Source organism: Tetrao urogallus, assembly GCF_951394365.1.
Source record: "Tetrao urogallus genome assembly, chromosome: 3".
NCBI lineage: Eukaryota > Metazoa > Chordata > Aves > Galliformes > Phasianidae > Tetrao > Tetrao urogallus.
The window spans coordinates 40,930,765-40,948,600 of record NC_136815.1 but is presented as its reverse complement, the minus strand read 5'-3'; the positions used below and the strand labels follow the sequence as shown (position 1 = coordinate 40,948,600).

Genomic DNA, 17,836 nt, shown 5'->3' with positions numbered 1-17,836 from the left:
ACCCCCAGAGTGATAATGCAGGGGACTGGGGTGCACAGTTAGCCACTTCCATTTGTTCTCATCTTGATCTACCAGAAGCAGCTCAACCCCATAATAAGCAGATTCCTAAATGTCGTGGGAATAAAAAAATTCTGGGAATAATCTTCTGCTTGTGATGCCAAATCCATTTCATTTTGCCTCTGAAAGGAATTTACCTATTGCAGAAATGTTTATTTCTTCTCCATTGTACTCATTCATTTGATTAAACCATGTGCATTCCTCTGTCTTTGAACCACTGCTAGAGGGAATGACTGATCAAAATAGAAACAGCATTTCCTCATCAGCAAATTTATGGAATTTATGGAAATGCCAGGCAGAGGAAATGATTTAGTGTTTCAGAATGTGGATCTGTGGCTCAAAAAGGAGTTTGTTTTTTTTTTTTTGTATTTTACCACTTTCCCCCATGGGTAGGATTAATGTGATATTACATTGTATTCATGTTAAAAAGTGCTATGATGCTAAAAGCATATTTTTTAATTTATCTTTTTATCCCAAACTAAAAAAAAAAATAGGCACTAGCTTCATTTTGTTATCACTTGGCTAAGTGTTATTCCACAAATCCAGACTCCATCTGCATGTGATATATATTTAGAAAACAACTTTCTCTTTTTATTCTCCTAGCAGCTGATAAAAACTGCAGAAGGAAGCATGTCTTCTAAAATGTATGGAAATTGTTCTGCCGGTGCCCTTTCAAGGGCCACTGCTCTCTCTAATGCATAAAACCAGTGATCATCAGAGGAATGATGATCTCCATACGGCTCCTCCAGGCCGTAAAGCTGTCGGTGAAGCTAACTTGTTTTAGTTGCCACTGTTTGAAATTATTTTTGAAATTATATTTGCATGCAAAAGCTGTATCTGTTGTGGAAGAGCTGTTCTTGTCTCCCCATCTATTTGCTTGCTTAGAACACTTGTGGATGCAATGTCAACTTACCTCCTAGCAAGAGCAGAGAGGAGACAGGTTCTGCTTGGCCCTACGGCTGAGGCATTGGAGGACCCCATTATTCCCTGATTTGTTCATCCACTTTGGGGAGGTCATCCATACAACAAGCAGGTGGTACCTAAGGTGATAGCGCATTGACATAAGCTGGCTTGGGGGACTGGCAGAGCTTTAATTACCCTTACTAGACTGTATGTTTGGACTTCCATACTGCAAGCATGGCAGGGAAAAGGCTGTATTTCATTAAGAGTTAAATCTCATATTCCAGCTACTTGTGTTCTTTAAAGAATCAAGACTGTTTTCACAAATAGCCTAAGGTATTTTCTCTTGTCTTAGGGATAGAAACCCTTATATATTTCCCGATATCTTGCAATATTTCAACCTCGAGATTGCTCCAGAGTGCAGAGTTTTCCACTGATCACTCAGTATAAGACAAATATTGATTTTCTTTACATCTCACAGCAATTGTATCTAAGTGCAGCTGAGGCACTCCATCTGAAAATTTCAACTCCTAAAAGCACTCCACTACGCATGAAGGTAATATACGTCATTGCATAGCTGCTGTTGTCCTTTCTGATGAGGATTACCACCCTTCTACAGCAAGTTAAGGCTGTGCTTACTCAATCAAATATGAAAACTTAGCAATCGTTTTGGATTTGGGATGCCACTTAAATACATAGGTTTATAAATTACACCTGCACATATTCTCAAGAGGACTCAATATTTTTTATCTTAATCTTATTTTAAAGGAAGGCTCAGTTTCTGATTTCTTAAGGACTCTCTCTTGGACCAACCAGTAACTGTGTACTTTAGTATTCTTTCTATAGCTAATGCACTACATAGGAAAGTGAAAGGACTTATGGAAGAGATATCTGAAGCTGAAGTATCACCTGTAGGTCTGAAAAAACTACTGAACTAAGGTTTGTGTGACTCCAGACATCTAAGAAACTTAAGGCCCGATACTGGATTGTTAAATCAACAAGGATATTTTGGAGTTGAAATCTCTTTGAAAGATAAGAGTGGTGTAGTGCTTATAGGTATTTCTCTTATGAAGAAAGGCTGAGTGAACTGGGTCTGTTCAGCCTTGAGAAAAGAAGACTGAGAGGGGACCTCATCCAGGTCTATAAATATCCAAGGTGTGGGGGGCAGAATGGCGAGGCCGGACTCTTTTCAGTGGTGAGTGGAGACAGGACAAGGGGAAACGGCCGGAAACTGCAGCATAGGAAGTTCTGCACAAATGTGCGCAAGAACTTCTTTACAGTGAGGTGACGAAGCACTGGAACAGGCTGCCCAGGGAGGTGGTGGAGTCTCCTTCTGTGGAGATGTTCAAGACCTGCCTGGATGCCTACCTGTGCGACCTGGTGTAGGGAACCTGCTTTGGCAGGGGGGTTGGACTCGATGATCTCTGGAGGTCCCTTCCAACCCCTACAATTCTGTGATTTTGTGATTCTGTATAGAGAGTTAATGTTTTCATGGTCAGAGCTCTCCCACAGCCACTTACCGTGGCCCAAAGGCTATGACACAATCTGCTGTGATGATCTGCCCATATCTTACGTTGTTTTCTGAACTTATACTCCCTTGTCATTTTCTTTTTCTTTGTTGGACTATCAGCCATTCTTTGCTGACTGTTAGCTATGCACAGCGATACCCTACATTCATTTGTATTTTTAGAGGGTACTCAAAACGTGTGAGAATGTAACTGTGAATTTTATTCACAAAGGATCTTCAGGGGATGACTTTAGAAGACCCTTCTAATAAGTGGGAACTAGGAATCTCCAACCCAGCCTCATGAAAGTCATTAGTAATACGAATTCTGACTCCTAAAAATAATCCATGTTTCCTAGTGTCAGTTGTCTTTTTCAGTAGACCAAGGTTACAAGAGTGTCTGAAGCTTGTTCCCAAGTGTTTCTCTAAGAACACGATATAATCGTGTTGATACATCTGATCACTGATTCTTTGTGCATGTTTGTTTTCTTATTTGAGCAGAAAAAAGTCACGTTAAACACTTTCTTGGATACTCTCATGTCTGATCCCCCGCCACAGTGTCTGGTGTGGTTACCACTTCTGCATCGGCTGGCAAATGTGGAAAATGGTAAGTAAGAGCTGTTGACAAAAAAAAAAAGCAACACATTACTAGAGTAAGCTTCTGTGGAAGGATTTTCTCACTCTGTGGTTGATTTTATAGGAGCTACTGTACTGTGTTCATTAATTCCATGTGCTATTTTTACAGTTACTGGTAAAATACTTGAAGAATCCTGTTGGTCATTCAGCCAGAAACAGGCTACTCTACTTGCTTTAGCAAGGGGCTTGGACTAGTTGATCTCCAGAGGTTCCTTTCAACCCCTAAAGTCCTGTGATTTTGTGGAGACGTTTTGCTGTGCTCTGGAAATTATCCTGATCTTGTCCATTCCTCCTGTGCTCTGGATAAGCAAAGGATGATAGGATTTGATCCATTCACATACTTCAAGGCCACAGCTTTTATTAGCTGTGACATATGGCAGTAGTGGAGGAACATCTTGGCAGTTTCTGTTCATGTGATATTCTTGGCAACAGAAGGGCAGTGCAGTGCAGAATACCAAGAGGCCTATGCTGCCAGGCAGTATACTATGAAAAGGAGCAAGGAAGTTGCAGATTCATCCTTACGTTTTTGGGTTTTTTTGCGTGGAAGATGAGGATTAACTGTCAGATGGCTCTTTTTCCATAAAGGATTGTCCTTCCCCAAAATGAGTAGATGACAGACGTTAAGACAGGAAAGGGACGTGAAGATTGGCTACTTTGGTTATTGCATTGAACACAATGCTTATCTCTGGACAGAAACGTCTGTCAGACTTAAAACTCCTTGAGCACCTTGGCAATAGTCCATGCTCACAAATGAGGAGTCCTCCAGCCGAACCCTTCATATATGATTTCTCTAGGACGCAGACAGTGCTGCCATGCTGAAAGTGCAGGGGCAGAACTGGAAAGTCTGCCTTCTCATTTCAGTGAGCAGCCACTAAATTGCACCCCACAAACTGTACAGTTCCTCATGTGCTTCTGGAAGAGTTTCTCAGCTCCAAACCAACATGCTGCTGCTGTCCAGAATGACCAACACTGCCAATATTAAATAGACCAAAAAAAGGCAATACAAGGAATGCCTGTCATGTTTAGGTGTACTTGTTCTTAGTAAAGGGGCATTTCTTGCTCACTGGCATCAGGAGGCAACCATGCTGACAGGCATTATTCCAGTACTGTTAAACCTAGAAAAAGCGAAATGTAGAGGAAGAAGAAGTTTATACTAAAACAAAATCCATGTTAAAATACTAATTATGCTTTATAAATAGATTTTTTGTAAATAATTTTTCAGTGCAGTGTTTTGCCTCTGAGGTTGCTATGTAAGGGGCTTGTCGAATATTCCTGTTCCTGCTTCTCAGAAGGCTTGCCTCTAGCATAACTGAAGCTTTGAGGCAGTGCAGGGGTGAAGAAGCAAGGCTCTGAAAGCAGAACAAATCATATATATACTCACACTGTTGGGAAATAAAAATATTCGTCACGTGTTTCTCACAAGTAAATGAGCCTGGAGGAAGTTGAGATCTCCAGCCATTTTGGTGATAACAAGAGACAGAGGACTTTGTACATCTTCTTGTACTAATTCCCCTTTCCACTTAAAGGCATGAAGGTGGATGAGGTGACAGTCTTAAGTCCTCCTTGGCTACAGAGCCAACAGACAACCCCACCTTCCTCCAGTTTTTGTCATCCCTCAGCTTCCTCCTGCTCTCCTCATCCATCCCTGTCCCTTATTGGCTTTGCACCGTTTCCCAGCCTTGAGCACAAACCCTTCCTGCTGCGAAATTCTGGCAAGGAAATGAAACGCTGACATACTTAGACTGGTCTAAATCCTCCCAGACCGAACCTCAGGAGGGAAGAGCAGGTGTTTGGTTAGAAAGAGAAGTACAGTGTCTTATGGTAAGTATGACACATGGTGCAGTGAGGAGAGAACACACATAGCAGAAGTGCCAGGAGAGGGGTTCAGAATGTCCTGACTGGTGCCTTAGTGTGCTCAGTGCTTGAATCCTCATTTCTGCCTGCTTCTGAGGGGAGCAGAGAGCAAGACCAAGCTGGTCCCTTCAATGGCCACATTTCCAAAATAAGACATCCGAAGCCAAATGTGTAATTCTGTATGCCTAAGTGACATCAGCTGTACAGACGAGACAGAGGTAATAAGGGGCAACTTTATGCCTGAGGACACTGCTGTGTAACTGGGCAAGGAGCCTGACATATTCTCTGGGACACATTGCTGTACCTCCTGACAGCACAGCAAAACATTCAGCTTCCCGCAGCAGTGTAGCCGAAGGCTGCAGGGGATTATCTCACTTGTGTATTTCCTCTATATTCTCTTAGATACAGTTTGAACGTATTTCTTGCTGATGCAAGCAGAGACACAGGTACCTGTCCAGCAAAAGTCAGAGGCTTAGGGCTCACGGCTCAGGCCAGATTCATGGAAGGGCACATGAATTTTTGTACATAGAGCTCAATGGGTCAGAGCACAGACAGCACCTGATGTCACAGATTCCTAGGGGAAAAAAAAAGATTCACTCTTCCATTCAGAGATTTTTCGCATCTGCTTTTTCTTGGGTTCCTCTGCTTGGGGTTAAAGCTTGGCGTCTTTCTCCCGCAGTCTTCCATCCTGTTGAGTGCTCCTACTGCCACAGCGAGAGCATGATGGGGTTCCGCTACCGCTGCCAGCAATGCCACAATTACCAGCTCTGTCAGGACTGCTTCTGGAGAGGCCATGCCAGCGGTTCCCACAGCAACCAGCACCAAATGAAAGAGTATACGTCATGGGTAAGGGGAGGCTTGTGCCTGGCCGCGGGCGCTTTGCTTTGGGTGGGGGCTCCCGGCAGGGACTGCCGGTTGGGATCAGCAGCCTGTCGGGGAAGTTGCATCCAGGGAGCTGGTGGGAGAGCACAGAGGTAGGAGCAGACTTTCTGGAGTGTGCATTCAGGGTGGGTGTGTGACAGCCGTGCTGCAGACCTGCAGTGCCGAGGGCCCAGAGCAGAGCGCCAGCTGCACAGTAAGTCCTCCTGCTCCCATGGGACTGTCCCCAGCTGTCTCTGTTGGGCACTGCTGGCTCTCTGTAGGTGGAGTGGCTTAATGCTGGCTCATCAGTATTTTAAGCCAAGTGGCTGCAGCATATACGTAGATTTTGGGGTAGTCCTGGCATGGTAGATTTGAGCGTGGTCGTAGGCTTAAATCCATCCATGGCAGTGTTTGTTGTGGAGAAAAGCAGACTTCGGCCTTTTTATCATTAAATACTTTTTCTAAGCTGGCATAGAAGCACTGACAGCTACCTTACCCTTTTCAGGGTATCAGGTGTGGTGGCTGTACTGTCCTGGGGTTGGAGACAACCCTTGCTCCCTGAGCCTCCCTATCCTTCAGGGTGCTCAGCCAGAGACCAGCAGACAAATCCTGGCTGATCTCTAATACAGCAAAAGCGCAATCGTTATAAAAGAAAATGATAAGTGAGGCAACAACTTACACACAAACAGTGCTTTTTGTATGCTTCTTAACAAAGCTCTGAAATTCACATCTATAAAGCAGCAGTCTTACTGTTGATGGAGCCAGCAAGGGTTAAATCTGATGTGATTTGCTCTGCATGCCAGTCACATGGCCCTGCACTGCCTCAGAGCAGATCTGGGTCTGTGAATGTTTTTGTGGGTCTTAATTGCTGCTTTTTGCATAGACACAATGACTCGAGCTTGGTCTCTGAAAAAGGGAATGCCAGCTACCTAGCTCTGGCTCCACTTACAGCAATCTGTGCTATAAAACCATTTTTGGCTGTAGCAGGAGAACTGTAGTTATAGGCAAGAAATCATTTTGACACGTAAGATTTCTGCTCAACAGAAGAGAAAACACGACTATACCTTATGGTTTCAAATGTCTCATAGTCAGAAACAAACATTTTCCTGCAAGTATGAAATAGCCTTTCTACAGTGATCATTAGCATTCATTCAAAACAGGTTAGTGTTATCTATAATAAATCTATATCAAGCTCTACATGCAGGTTAAAGGTTTTAATGTATATGGTGGAGATCAACTGATCTGAATTCAGAGTAAAATTTCATTTATAATATGAGAGAAAAAGCCTGAATTTTATATATTTAGGTTGAAATTGTGTAATAGAAATATTTCATTATTACATTGATTACAGTAATAACTTTATGTGGCATGCATGTACACATGTACATGTGCATATATATATACCTCTCTTGCTACCTTCTCAAAGCACTTTTAAATTTCATCCTGCTGAGCTGTTTTTTTTGTGGGGGAGGAAAGGTTGTAAGGATCATCAGCCCCGGGTTTACCTGGCTGAGAAGCTGAGTCGCAGAGAGGTGAACTGGATTCCCCAAAAATCTCACACAAAACCTAAAAGGGATCCTCAGTCTCCAAGCTCATTTTTAAGAAAGGGTTCAACTGCAAGGAGTGCTCAAGCAAAACTAAAGCAGAGTGTGTTGATTTTTTAGATGAGTACTGTTGAAGACTAGTGAGATTTGAGGCTGGAACTCATGCTTTCTGCACAGAGCCCTTCAGTCTTCTGGTGGCAATGCAGTATGTCAGCTTCTTCTCACATGCTGTTGGTACGATTCTGGCCAGATTTGTGTGAAATTTCCCATGTCCTGGTTCATTCACCTGTGTAACCAGGGAGGTGAAGATAAGCTTTATAGCAATATGATGCTGAGCTGAGGAGGGAAACACTCATGAAAAGGAGAAAGAATGTATCAACTCTGTAGCTGGCCCCCAGCTAGAAAGTGGATGGTGTCTTGTACAGTACTATACAGACAGGCACAAACAGATGGGTTCAGCTGACATTGCCAGCTGGTGAGGTGTAGCCAGCTCCAGCCTGAGAGACCTCCCTTTGTACTGCTCTACCTTCAGTTTTTCCTGAGCACAGCGTTGCAGGGACCAATGGCAGTTGCACCTGTCTGTATAGATAAACCCCCCCAGAGCCTTCTCTGAAGGCAGTTGAAGGTAAGAGCAATCTTTTTTCCAATCTGAACGTTCTTTGGCTTACCAGAGTGGGGCGGGAGGAGACAGGAGAATGTCGGTCATATTGATGTAAGCAGTAGAGCTTCCTGTTGTTTTGTGCATCCTACAGCAGAAACAGTTTGCACCTTACTTGTCCACATTACCTCTACCTTCCTTGTTCCTCCCAGAAATCACCTGCTAAGAAGCTAACTAATGCACTTAGCAAGTCTTTAAGCTGTGCTTCCAGCCGTGAACCTTTGCACCCAATGTTCCCTGACCAGCCTGAAAAACCTCTAAACCTGGCTCATATTGTGTAAGTATCTGTGTGCTCTAGAGAAAGTAAGATTTGTTGTGGGGCTTGCTTACGCCTAGTCTAGATGGTATAGCTCTCAATAGAGCAGGAAGCAGCTGTGTCATTACCAAGTTCAATGCATCACAAGTGCAAATCTGCTGATAGAGATAATTAGTACAAAAATGTGCTTCTGGTGTGTCTTCACTAGAAGGCTGGTGAAATATGTACATATAATCAAGTATGGGACACAATGGTGATATGTCCCTGTTCCCTTCAGAAGTAGAGAAGATGCAATTTCATACAGTTTCAGCACTTTGGGATGCGTTCATGCTCAGAACATAATGTGGTTTTAGAAGTCTTCCAAGGCCTAAAAGTTCTTTAGACTAAAGGTGCTCCAGCAGCTAGGCAGTGCCAAGTTGCTGTAAGGCTCAGCTGTCACCTACTGCCTGCACAGCTCCTCGTGGAGGTGCTCTTTGGAGCACATCAGCCAGAGATGGATTTGCTGAACTATCACTGCCCTGCCTGGTGTGAAAGCCTGGCTGTGCTGGTTGAGGCAGCGGTAATGTCACAGGGCAGAATTGGGCCATTCATGTCTCAAGGCAGATTTGGAAAGCCAGGAAGCATGGAACCAAAACAGAAGCCTCTATTCCCTGGTGGCAGAGGGCCTCTGAGGCCTCAGGGCGTGTTGGAAGATGGCAGCAAGTAAAAGCTGGACTGCTGTGAGTAGGCTGAGTGCAGTTAGGTAAGGGAAGAAGAAGCTACTGTAATTGATTAGGATCTGTTCCAAGTCTTTGCTGTGAAATTAACACCTTCCCTTCTTCCTAGCTATATAGGCATAATTTAGAGTGATTGGATGTGAGAATGAGCCACCATCTATTTTGTTTTATGATAGAATTTCTCTTTATCCGTAGATTGAAGGCAATATAGCTATATTGGCTATAATGGGATGTGAATGAAAAACCTCTAAGTTGTGGAGGTAGCATGATCTACAGCATAATTCACATAAATTAACTGAGGGGAGAAATATGCCACAGTATCTCATTGAGAATAACTTCTTGCCAATGTGATTTTTATTTTTAAACATAATGGAAGTTGAGAGAAACAGCTCTGGGCGAGAATCCAGGCAAAAAGGTTTTTATACGTGCATTTAATGGAAGAATTCTGGCAACAGAACATATCCTTTTTTTAGTAGTTTCTTCCTTAAATGAGGACAAATACTCTCTGCATTACTATACTATCTTTGCTGTTTATCGTTCTTTCACTTAGAAGTGGTAGCAGACAGAAGGGCGGCAGGATTTTTCTCTTTTACTGGAGCCACACAAGATTTTCAATTAAGTAATATATCTAAGGCTCATTTTGAATAGTTTTCAATGTGTAGTTAATCTGATGGAGGAATTACTAAAGGGAGATTTTACTTTTCTATAGCTAAGATTGGCAACAAAAAAAGCACCATAGTCTGCAGACAAGTGGCTTGATCAGAGGGATTTTCAAATACATTCTGCAGTATCCTAACATTGTTTGCATCCAAGCCAGTGGGAGTATTATTTTTGACATCGCTAGAATAGATTAGACAAGCAAGGAACACTTTGTAGAATTCCTGTTTTTATTTTTTTCTTTTACTATGGTCGCATGTTAGGCTATTGCGTGCACTGTGATGTAGCATTTTTAAGTTGTAGTGTTTTAAGTGTTTTTGCCTCCTTGAGAAAGTTGATTGAGTATCACCAGTTCACTTTTATCAGAGAGCATAATCACTCACTTTCAAAAGTTTAGAAATAACCTCTGAGAGATTTGCATTTATAATCAGTAGGTAATAGTTTTCCTTTGTTTTACCACAAGGGATGCTCTTCTTGTTTCACCATGTCACCAGCTTTTATAGGTCTTTGTAGCTGTGTTTGAACATCCATTTGAAGCTAAACCTGAGGAATGTGACAGTGGGCATCAACCTTGCAGAAACATGGCTTGGGAAAGTCAGATTCATTTTAAGTTTTCTTGATATAAGAATTGACAAACAAATGTTAATCACAAAAGTTTAGCAAAGCCTTAGAATTTAGAAACATCTGTACACAGGAGTAACTCTGCATATATTAGCAGCATCAGTGACCTTTTATGCATAGCGGCTATCTTGGTTTTTACAAAATCAGGGTCATAGGAAGGGAGATTGTCCAATGCTGTACTTAAATCACATATTTTTCAAACTAGCAATTTAATTAATTTTCTCTTTTCCATTTCATTTTGGCTGCAAAAGAGATACTTGGTGAGTATTTTTCTTCTTTAGTACACTTGTTGGAGGAAAATAGCTTGAAAAAATTCCATGATCTCATTACCAATCCCTAACTTTTTATAAGAGTCTTCAACACAATCATTGTCTTTGAATGCAAAGACATATTGAAAGGAAAGAACTTTGCTAGGATTTAGAAACCTTCCCTTCCACCCTGACTTTGAGATAAAACTTAGAAAAGACATGAACCTGAAGCATGGATGTAATGATCTGCTGAATTTCATGGATGCAGCGTACGCACTTCCACATGATCAGAAGGAGTGAATGGAGTGCCAGGAAGAGTGGAACTCAAGCTCTCCCAAACCTGTCCTGCCTCCTCTCTAGAGGAGCATTGGAAGACAGCCCCTCCTCCTGTCCTCTTTGGCATCTAGGACTGCATAGCCTTGGGCTAGACCCATCTTTCAGAAAGGCTGCCCAGTTAAGAGTTTGAATGTATTTGCTGAACAGTGGTTACACTGTGAAAATTGAGAAAGCAGCAGATCAATAGTTGCTCCTAAATAATTACAGCTCCCAGCCAACAAATCACCAGTTGCTTACCCGTTATTTTCCAAGTATTGTCTCCAAGTTTCTTTTCAAATCTCTGTATCACAAGGCTCATCTTACAGAGACCTTGCCATTATTATGGAATCATACACCATGGCCTCACCCAAACTCTTCCTAGCTCTGATGAAGCAGTTTACAGAAAATAATACTTAACACTTTTTCATCCAGAGATAATTACATAGGACACACAGAATCACAGAATGGCCAGGGTTGGAAGGGACCTCAAGGATCATGAATCTCCAATCCTCCTGCCACAGGCAGGGCCACCAACCTCCACATTTAATACCAGACCAGGCTGCCAAGGGCCCCATCCAATCTGGCCTTGAACACCTCCAGGAACGGGGCATCCACAAAACTATTGCTCCTAAAACAAATTTCTTACTGACTAGATCTGTAATTTTGCCCATGGGTCTGAAGACACTGGCTAAAAACTATGCTGTCCCATAAGTATGCGGAATTCTACATCTTGCTATTCCCAGCTTCAAATTTCTTTCCAATCAGTGTGGTATTTTCATGCTAAGAAATTCATTGATACTCACCGAAAAGGTATTTGTGCTTGTTTTTGAATGGTTACAAAGTAAGAATGAAAATATATATTAATAGTTCACTTCTGTGCAGAACTGATTTTCTTTGTTTCTTACAAAGAGTTTGAAAAATTTGAAAAAATTGAATTTGCAAAATTCAGAGAGCAAGACAGATCTTCCACAGAGCTTAAAGGGAATCATGACCAACTTGAAATCTAGGCAGTTTACAGCCTGGTCTGTATATGGCTTCGTGTTCTGCTTATATCTGAAAAGCCTGTGATTTAGTATCATATTTTCTGTTCTTTCCAAAGCATCCTTGTCTTTTGCCTAGTGTTGTGTAAGAAGTCCATTAAGAAGGGAAAAATTTGCTTTGATGGACACAAAAAAAAAAAGATTATGCACAAAATGTTTTTAAGAGGAGACAATAAAAGAAAGCAGAGGAAATATTCTTTCTCATTTCATTTTTAGTAAGAGTGGGAAATAAAAAATGTAATAATAAAACCATCATTATTAATAGGTCCTTTTAAACTAGAAACTGATTTGAAATTTTGATTTAGGGGTTTAATAAACCCCAGTTGAAAAGCTTTGCACTTAAGGCAGTTTTGCACTACAAGTATTTTATGGGACACTGAGGCGTATGGATACGCTGTGGTCACTGTGGGGATATGGAGCACAGTGCTGTGGATAAATCTGAGAAAAGCTGTGTAATTTATTGGCAATGGCCTCGTGCAAACCTCTGTACTGCCACAGCTAACCTGCTACTGGTGCTCAGCCTGGCTAGTTGAATACACTGTCTGCATCACAAACTACAAGCTCTGGAAAGAGTCAGTTTGCCAAATCAGGAACAAAATCAAGAGAATTGCTTAAAACTCCCTCAGAACACATAAAATTATTATTTCCTGCTGGACCTAAGTAACAATGTGTTTTTATCAACTTTTCGTTAAAAACACAGCATTATTAATTTTGAATTAATACTTAAAACAGACGATGCCAGCTGTATTGTTAATTTAAACAAGAAACTTATGTAATTCTCTGTAAATACTGTTGCTGTTTGATTGTTCTGTACCGAATGAATGCAACTAGATATTTTACCTTCCTTTAGGCCCCCCCGACCTGTAACCAGCATGAACGACACACTCTTCTCCCACTCTGTTCCCTCAGGAAGTCCCTTTGCCAACAGAAGGTGAGTTGTTATTTTAATTTATGTTAAATCACTAGATGAGGGTGGTAGAGGTTTCCACTTTTGATTTCCCTCCTCAAAGAAGGCAAAATAAAATTAGCAGATGTGAGCAGAAAAATACGCAGATATCCAAGTGGAGAGATGGAGAAGGGGCACTTCAAACTCCTCACAATTGAGTGCAGAGCTCTGGTTCTTATTTGGACCCTCAAGTTCTACTAAATCTGCTCAAATGCAACTCAGTAATCCGCTGACAGAGGCTGAAAATGGGCCTATGTAGACATTTTGTGGATGTTAAAGCAGTGTGGGTACAGAAGTTGGGGCATACCATTACCTACTAGGAGTGATTGCATCATACTGCAAGATATGATATAAACAAAGGGAAAATGTGTTGATTCTTACAACATCGCAAGGCATCCTTCTGTTAAACCATTCAGATTTTCTCTAAAGATTACAAGAGAGAAAAGACTGTCTTGGAATACGGTGAGTGTTTGGGGAACAGTACAGAGTGGGGCAGTCAGCAACATTAATCCCAAAGAAAAGGTGCTTGCAGCTGAGTGTGTACATTTTGGCCCAGTATTTTGGCTTATTATGTCCAAAATACATATGTAGCATTTGCTGGCTTTTTCACCCAATCTCTGTGTAAGCTTACCTATGTACATAGATGAAAAAGTGGCAGAAAAATAACATCTTGCTATACTGGGGAAGATGAGTGCTATGTCTTCCTCAGGTGCATTTTGTTGCCTGGTCCTTGCTGTATTTGTCAGTGCTTCAGTGTTCCCTAATAACCAAACACAATCTCTGGGTATGTGTGGATACCTTTTCTAACAGAATAGAAATCCTCAGTGTACAACACTGAAATGTCAAAGTAAAGATGTATGGTTACTACTTTGATTTATGGACTTCAGTACTGGGAGCTATAAACTGTAAACTCTCATTGTTATCTTAGTGCAGAAGGCTGCTGGGTACATCTGAAATGCTTTTTGAAAGCCGGTCCCAAAGCAGCCCCTTAGTCTGCTGCCTGCACAAACAGTGAGACTGCAAATGCAAATTTGTTTCTAGAGTTGGCGTATGTGGGATTTTATGTTCTGGAGCAAGGCAGAATAATCTTATCTGTGGCTTCTCCAAGACAGGTCATTAAAATCAATGCTCTCTAAGAGTATAGCTGTTGCTTCTATTTATGCCCAGGAAGTCCCTTTCAAAAGAAGTACGCTTTGCCATGTATGTCAGCAACCTGCAGGAATAATTATAGCACAGTTTTCTGTGCAACATTTATTTTTTTATATGTGAAAAATTCCTGATAATTTTACTTTTGTCTTCTTCAGTAGTTCAGCTGACTGCCTAAATGTCAGGATTAAATGTAGGTAATCTCTGGGCCATTAGAATTATTTTCCTTCTGGAGGAAGAACTGATTGACGGAGAATCCTCTGAAGGCAGGAGGCAAAACCCACAACCATAGGTACTCATACTAAGCACGCAGTATGATGTCCTTATACCATGAAAGTTTCCATGATACAATGGTTGGTTCTGGCTTTTTTTTTTTTTTTTTTTTTTGAGCTAACAATACTGTGATATATTAAACAATTCTGTGTAATAAGTGCTATTGTAACTTTTGTTTCACTTCCCTAACTGCAATTTAAGAGCTTCACCTTATTGTCATTATTTTAACTCGTATACATTTCAATTGCATTTATTTATTTAGAAAAAAAAAGTAACAAACACCTACAAGCTATCAAGTCAGTGTTCTTTCTAAGTGGTTATAAGTTGCATCTATTTTGAAGAATTCACTGTGAACACGCTATTGCCTGTGCTTACTTTTTGGAGTATTAACAAGGTTTCATTGTTTGAATCATTCAGGTTACTTGGGGGTATAAATGTAGCCAGTCCTGTGGCTGATGAGCATTCTCTTATAAAGCTGTATGTAAATCAGCTTCACAACAATTCACGGTCAGTATGAGAGCACTAACCCACTAACTGCCGTAGTTCTGTAGCTCGTGCACTAAATCATTAGCAATTCTGCTCAATTACTAAAGATAGTCTTTAAGGAAGGGCTCTGGCGGGCTGGAGGATTTCTTATGGCTCTAATTATTCTTTTGATTAGACTTCCTGCTGGCTGTGGGCTTTGCCAACTTTCCTTGCTTTCGCACAGCACTAATCTTTCATTTCACCTTTTCACATAGGATTAATATTATGCATCTGGAGGAAGTTGGACACATTGTTTTTGAAAGCCAAAAAATGCACCTCTATGTTTGCATCTTCAGTGCATGACTTCCCGGGTGTATTCCTGACAGAGGCATGAAAGAGGCTCGCAGAAGAGTTTGGAAGCGATTCCAAGTCCCACAGCCAGCCTGCCCTCTCTTGTCCACAGCTCTTGCTGCTGAGAGTTAGCGGTCAGCAGTTTGTTCTGCTTGCCAGTAACTCTCCCTGAACCACTTTGCTTTGCTTTTCAAAATGGCCAAAGAGAGGCAGGTGTGTATCCACTCCTGAAGTTAGTGAAAACCTTCCATTTCCTCAGGGAGCTTCAGAGGAGAACCAGTGCTTCTGGCTGATGCTCTTCTCCCAACATTCTCTCTCATTGTATTGACCTGTAGGGAGAGCCAAATTCATGTTATGTAAAAGTACCCAACTGGATAAGAACAATTTCCCAAGTTTTTACTGTGGAGTGTAACGGCCTTTCTCTTTTTCTTCTTTGATTAGTGCATGAGATTAGCTATAATTCAATGAGAAAGTACTGAGACAAAGGTACTTTTTTCCTAAATGCCAACTTCTTCAATCTGTATTAGACTAATAACAGCATCTTCGTTCGTTCTTGTAGGTTTTACTGTTATTATTGCCTTGGGAGAATCAGGCCTCATTAGTGGAAGCTCATCCTCTCATACATCAGAGAAACAGACTTTGACAGCCTTGTTTGCAGTTCTGCTGATTTCATATTAAATGCTCAGTGATTCATGTTATAATAAAAATTGTACAAACCTAGGGTAGAATTTCTAGCTGAACATAATCAAGGGTAAATCCGCTGTCTGTTTTCACTGCAGACAACTTATGGTTACTTTAATGTGTGTTGCAGTCTAGTTTAGTGGTTTCAGATAGCTTTGAAGAAAGTTTTTATGTAATTAGATAGTTTATGCAAAAGAAAGTTGGCACAAACTCTCATTTGTAGCATTCCTGTGGTATTTGTTTCAGATAGCTGCATTCACATAAGAGCATTGCCATTCACCGCCAGTCTTTCCCTGTAGCAGGAAATGCTGAATACAGCACCAAGTCACTCTGCTGCTAGAAATGAATATGGTAGCATAAATGCAGCAAACCACGCTCTTCCTTTCTGAATTCTTGGGTGGACAAGGGAAAAGGACTGGGAAGAAGAATCTTATTAAAGAGAAGATCTTTGATAACTAGCAAATATAGTGATAAATTGTGGGAACATCTGAAAGGAGACTAAACATGAGATGTTATTTGCAGTTTAATTGAGCTTTGGGTGGATACACAATTATTCCAAAGCACAAAGGAAGTCAGATTTATGCTTTCCTTGAGATGCTTCTTAGCTTCTTCAGTCCACTTCTCCATCACAGTCTGCTTGCTCTGTTTGAGCCATGATGTCCATGAGTGAGTGTTAATGAGAAGTTTGGCATAACAGTTGCCTTCCTTTTAAATTTACAGTGTGCAAATTGGTATCAACAGTACAGCATGCTCAGCTGAGTCCTTTACCCCTGTCTGTACAGCTTAAGAACTTTAAAGCACTTATCTTAGTAAAGAAAGAACAAAAAATCACCGATCTTCTCCCAAATACCAAATGATAGACGTTTGTTGTAATGACAGCTAATAAGTGACTAACACTGCAAGAGCTGATTTGTTTTTACCCTGGCTAATATTTTTATTTTTTCTTAATCTCACACTTATTTTTGTGATCTCTGATTAACTAGAGGGCAGCAGAACACTGCTGCAGAGTAGCCATTGCCCTTAGAAATTCAATGAGCTGAAAGTTTCAAGCCAAAACAGGTAGATTGAGCATTGTAGAAACTTCTGTCTAGTCAAGAAGTAAAACTCTATCCCTAGCTGAATTGACAATGTCTTCCCTATTTGGATTCTTTTGTTCCCCAGCTGCGGTCTATCACTAGCATAGTAATGGATACAACCTCTTTCAGTCTTCTTTAAACTATTGAATTACAGAGTTTGAGGTAGGATAAGGTGACACAGAATGGCTTTTCCTGCATGTTTTTCAGTGCCCCCTCACAGCTGATACATTTAGTTCTGAAGATATAATCAACTGGAATAAATGAAGTGATGCAGTATGTTCCAGTAAAGTTGAAATTAGTAATTCTGTGGTAGACAGAAAGAATATACTGTGATATCAAATGCCCATAGCCAATGAGAAATTGAGTGTTATTTAATGCTGAGTCAGTGTAGATGGTGCCTTCTTTGAATTCCAGATGGATGTAGAGCACTGAGAGATGTTTGTACAGTATCTCTGGAGCATACTGGTTGCCTTTGTTGACCACATTTCTATGTCTGAAGAGTGTTGTAAACTTGAACTGTCAGATGCCTTTGCATGTCGTTTTCGGGAAAAGATGAGAATCCTTCTTGGATTTTTTGGCCAGTGTTCTGCCTGCTAAAGGCAGGCTAAATGTCTGGCTGTTTCAGTGATCGGGTAGGCTCTAAAGAGAGTATAACTTTTTCACAAATCTCCTTAGGTGTACATCTTTATAAACATCTGCCCAGAGATGAAGGCCTTATCTCTTAGTTTGGGTAGGAAAACATTCTTCAGCAGCTCATTGCAACAGGAATGTATCTTAGAAAAATGTACTCTAGGTTGTTGGATCCAGACAAATTCACTGTGGTAAAAATAATCTTTGTGTTATTAGCTGTATTTTGGGGAAATTATTGGGTATGTAGGAGGCTGTGGGAGACAGGGAAGGGCAAATGTAATCTCTTCCAAAGAAGGAAACAACTGAAGGTGGAAATGGACAAAAAATCAAAGAGTTATGCAAGTAGAAGCCTAACCTTGGTATCCAGCAATACTGAAATTATGAAAGAATTAGTAAGTTCC

General features: G+C 41.1%; 1 protein-coding gene across 4 annotated transcripts in view; it reads left to right on the top strand.

Annotated features, from left to right (window-relative positions):
* The window catches only part of DTNA (dystrobrevin alpha), a gene marked incomplete at both ends in the record, with an annotated part of 95,996 nt that overhangs the window by 41,587 nt on the left and 36,573 nt on the right, over positions 1-17,836 (top strand). For 3 of the 4 annotated variants that reach the window (XM_079533613.1, XM_079533612.1, XM_079533611.1), the window contains 5 exons: positions 2,963-3,068; positions 5,631-5,797; positions 8,167-8,291; positions 12,718-12,798; positions 14,650-14,739. In XM_079533613.1, the coding sequence (XP_079389739.1) occupies positions 2,963-3,068; positions 5,631-5,797; positions 8,167-8,291; positions 12,718-12,798; positions 14,650-14,739 (569 nt within the window). The remainder of the gene's footprint in view (positions 1-2,962; positions 3,069-5,630; positions 5,798-8,166; positions 8,292-12,717; positions 12,799-14,649; positions 14,740-17,836) is intronic. The other variant, XM_079533614.1, reaches the window with a different exon arrangement.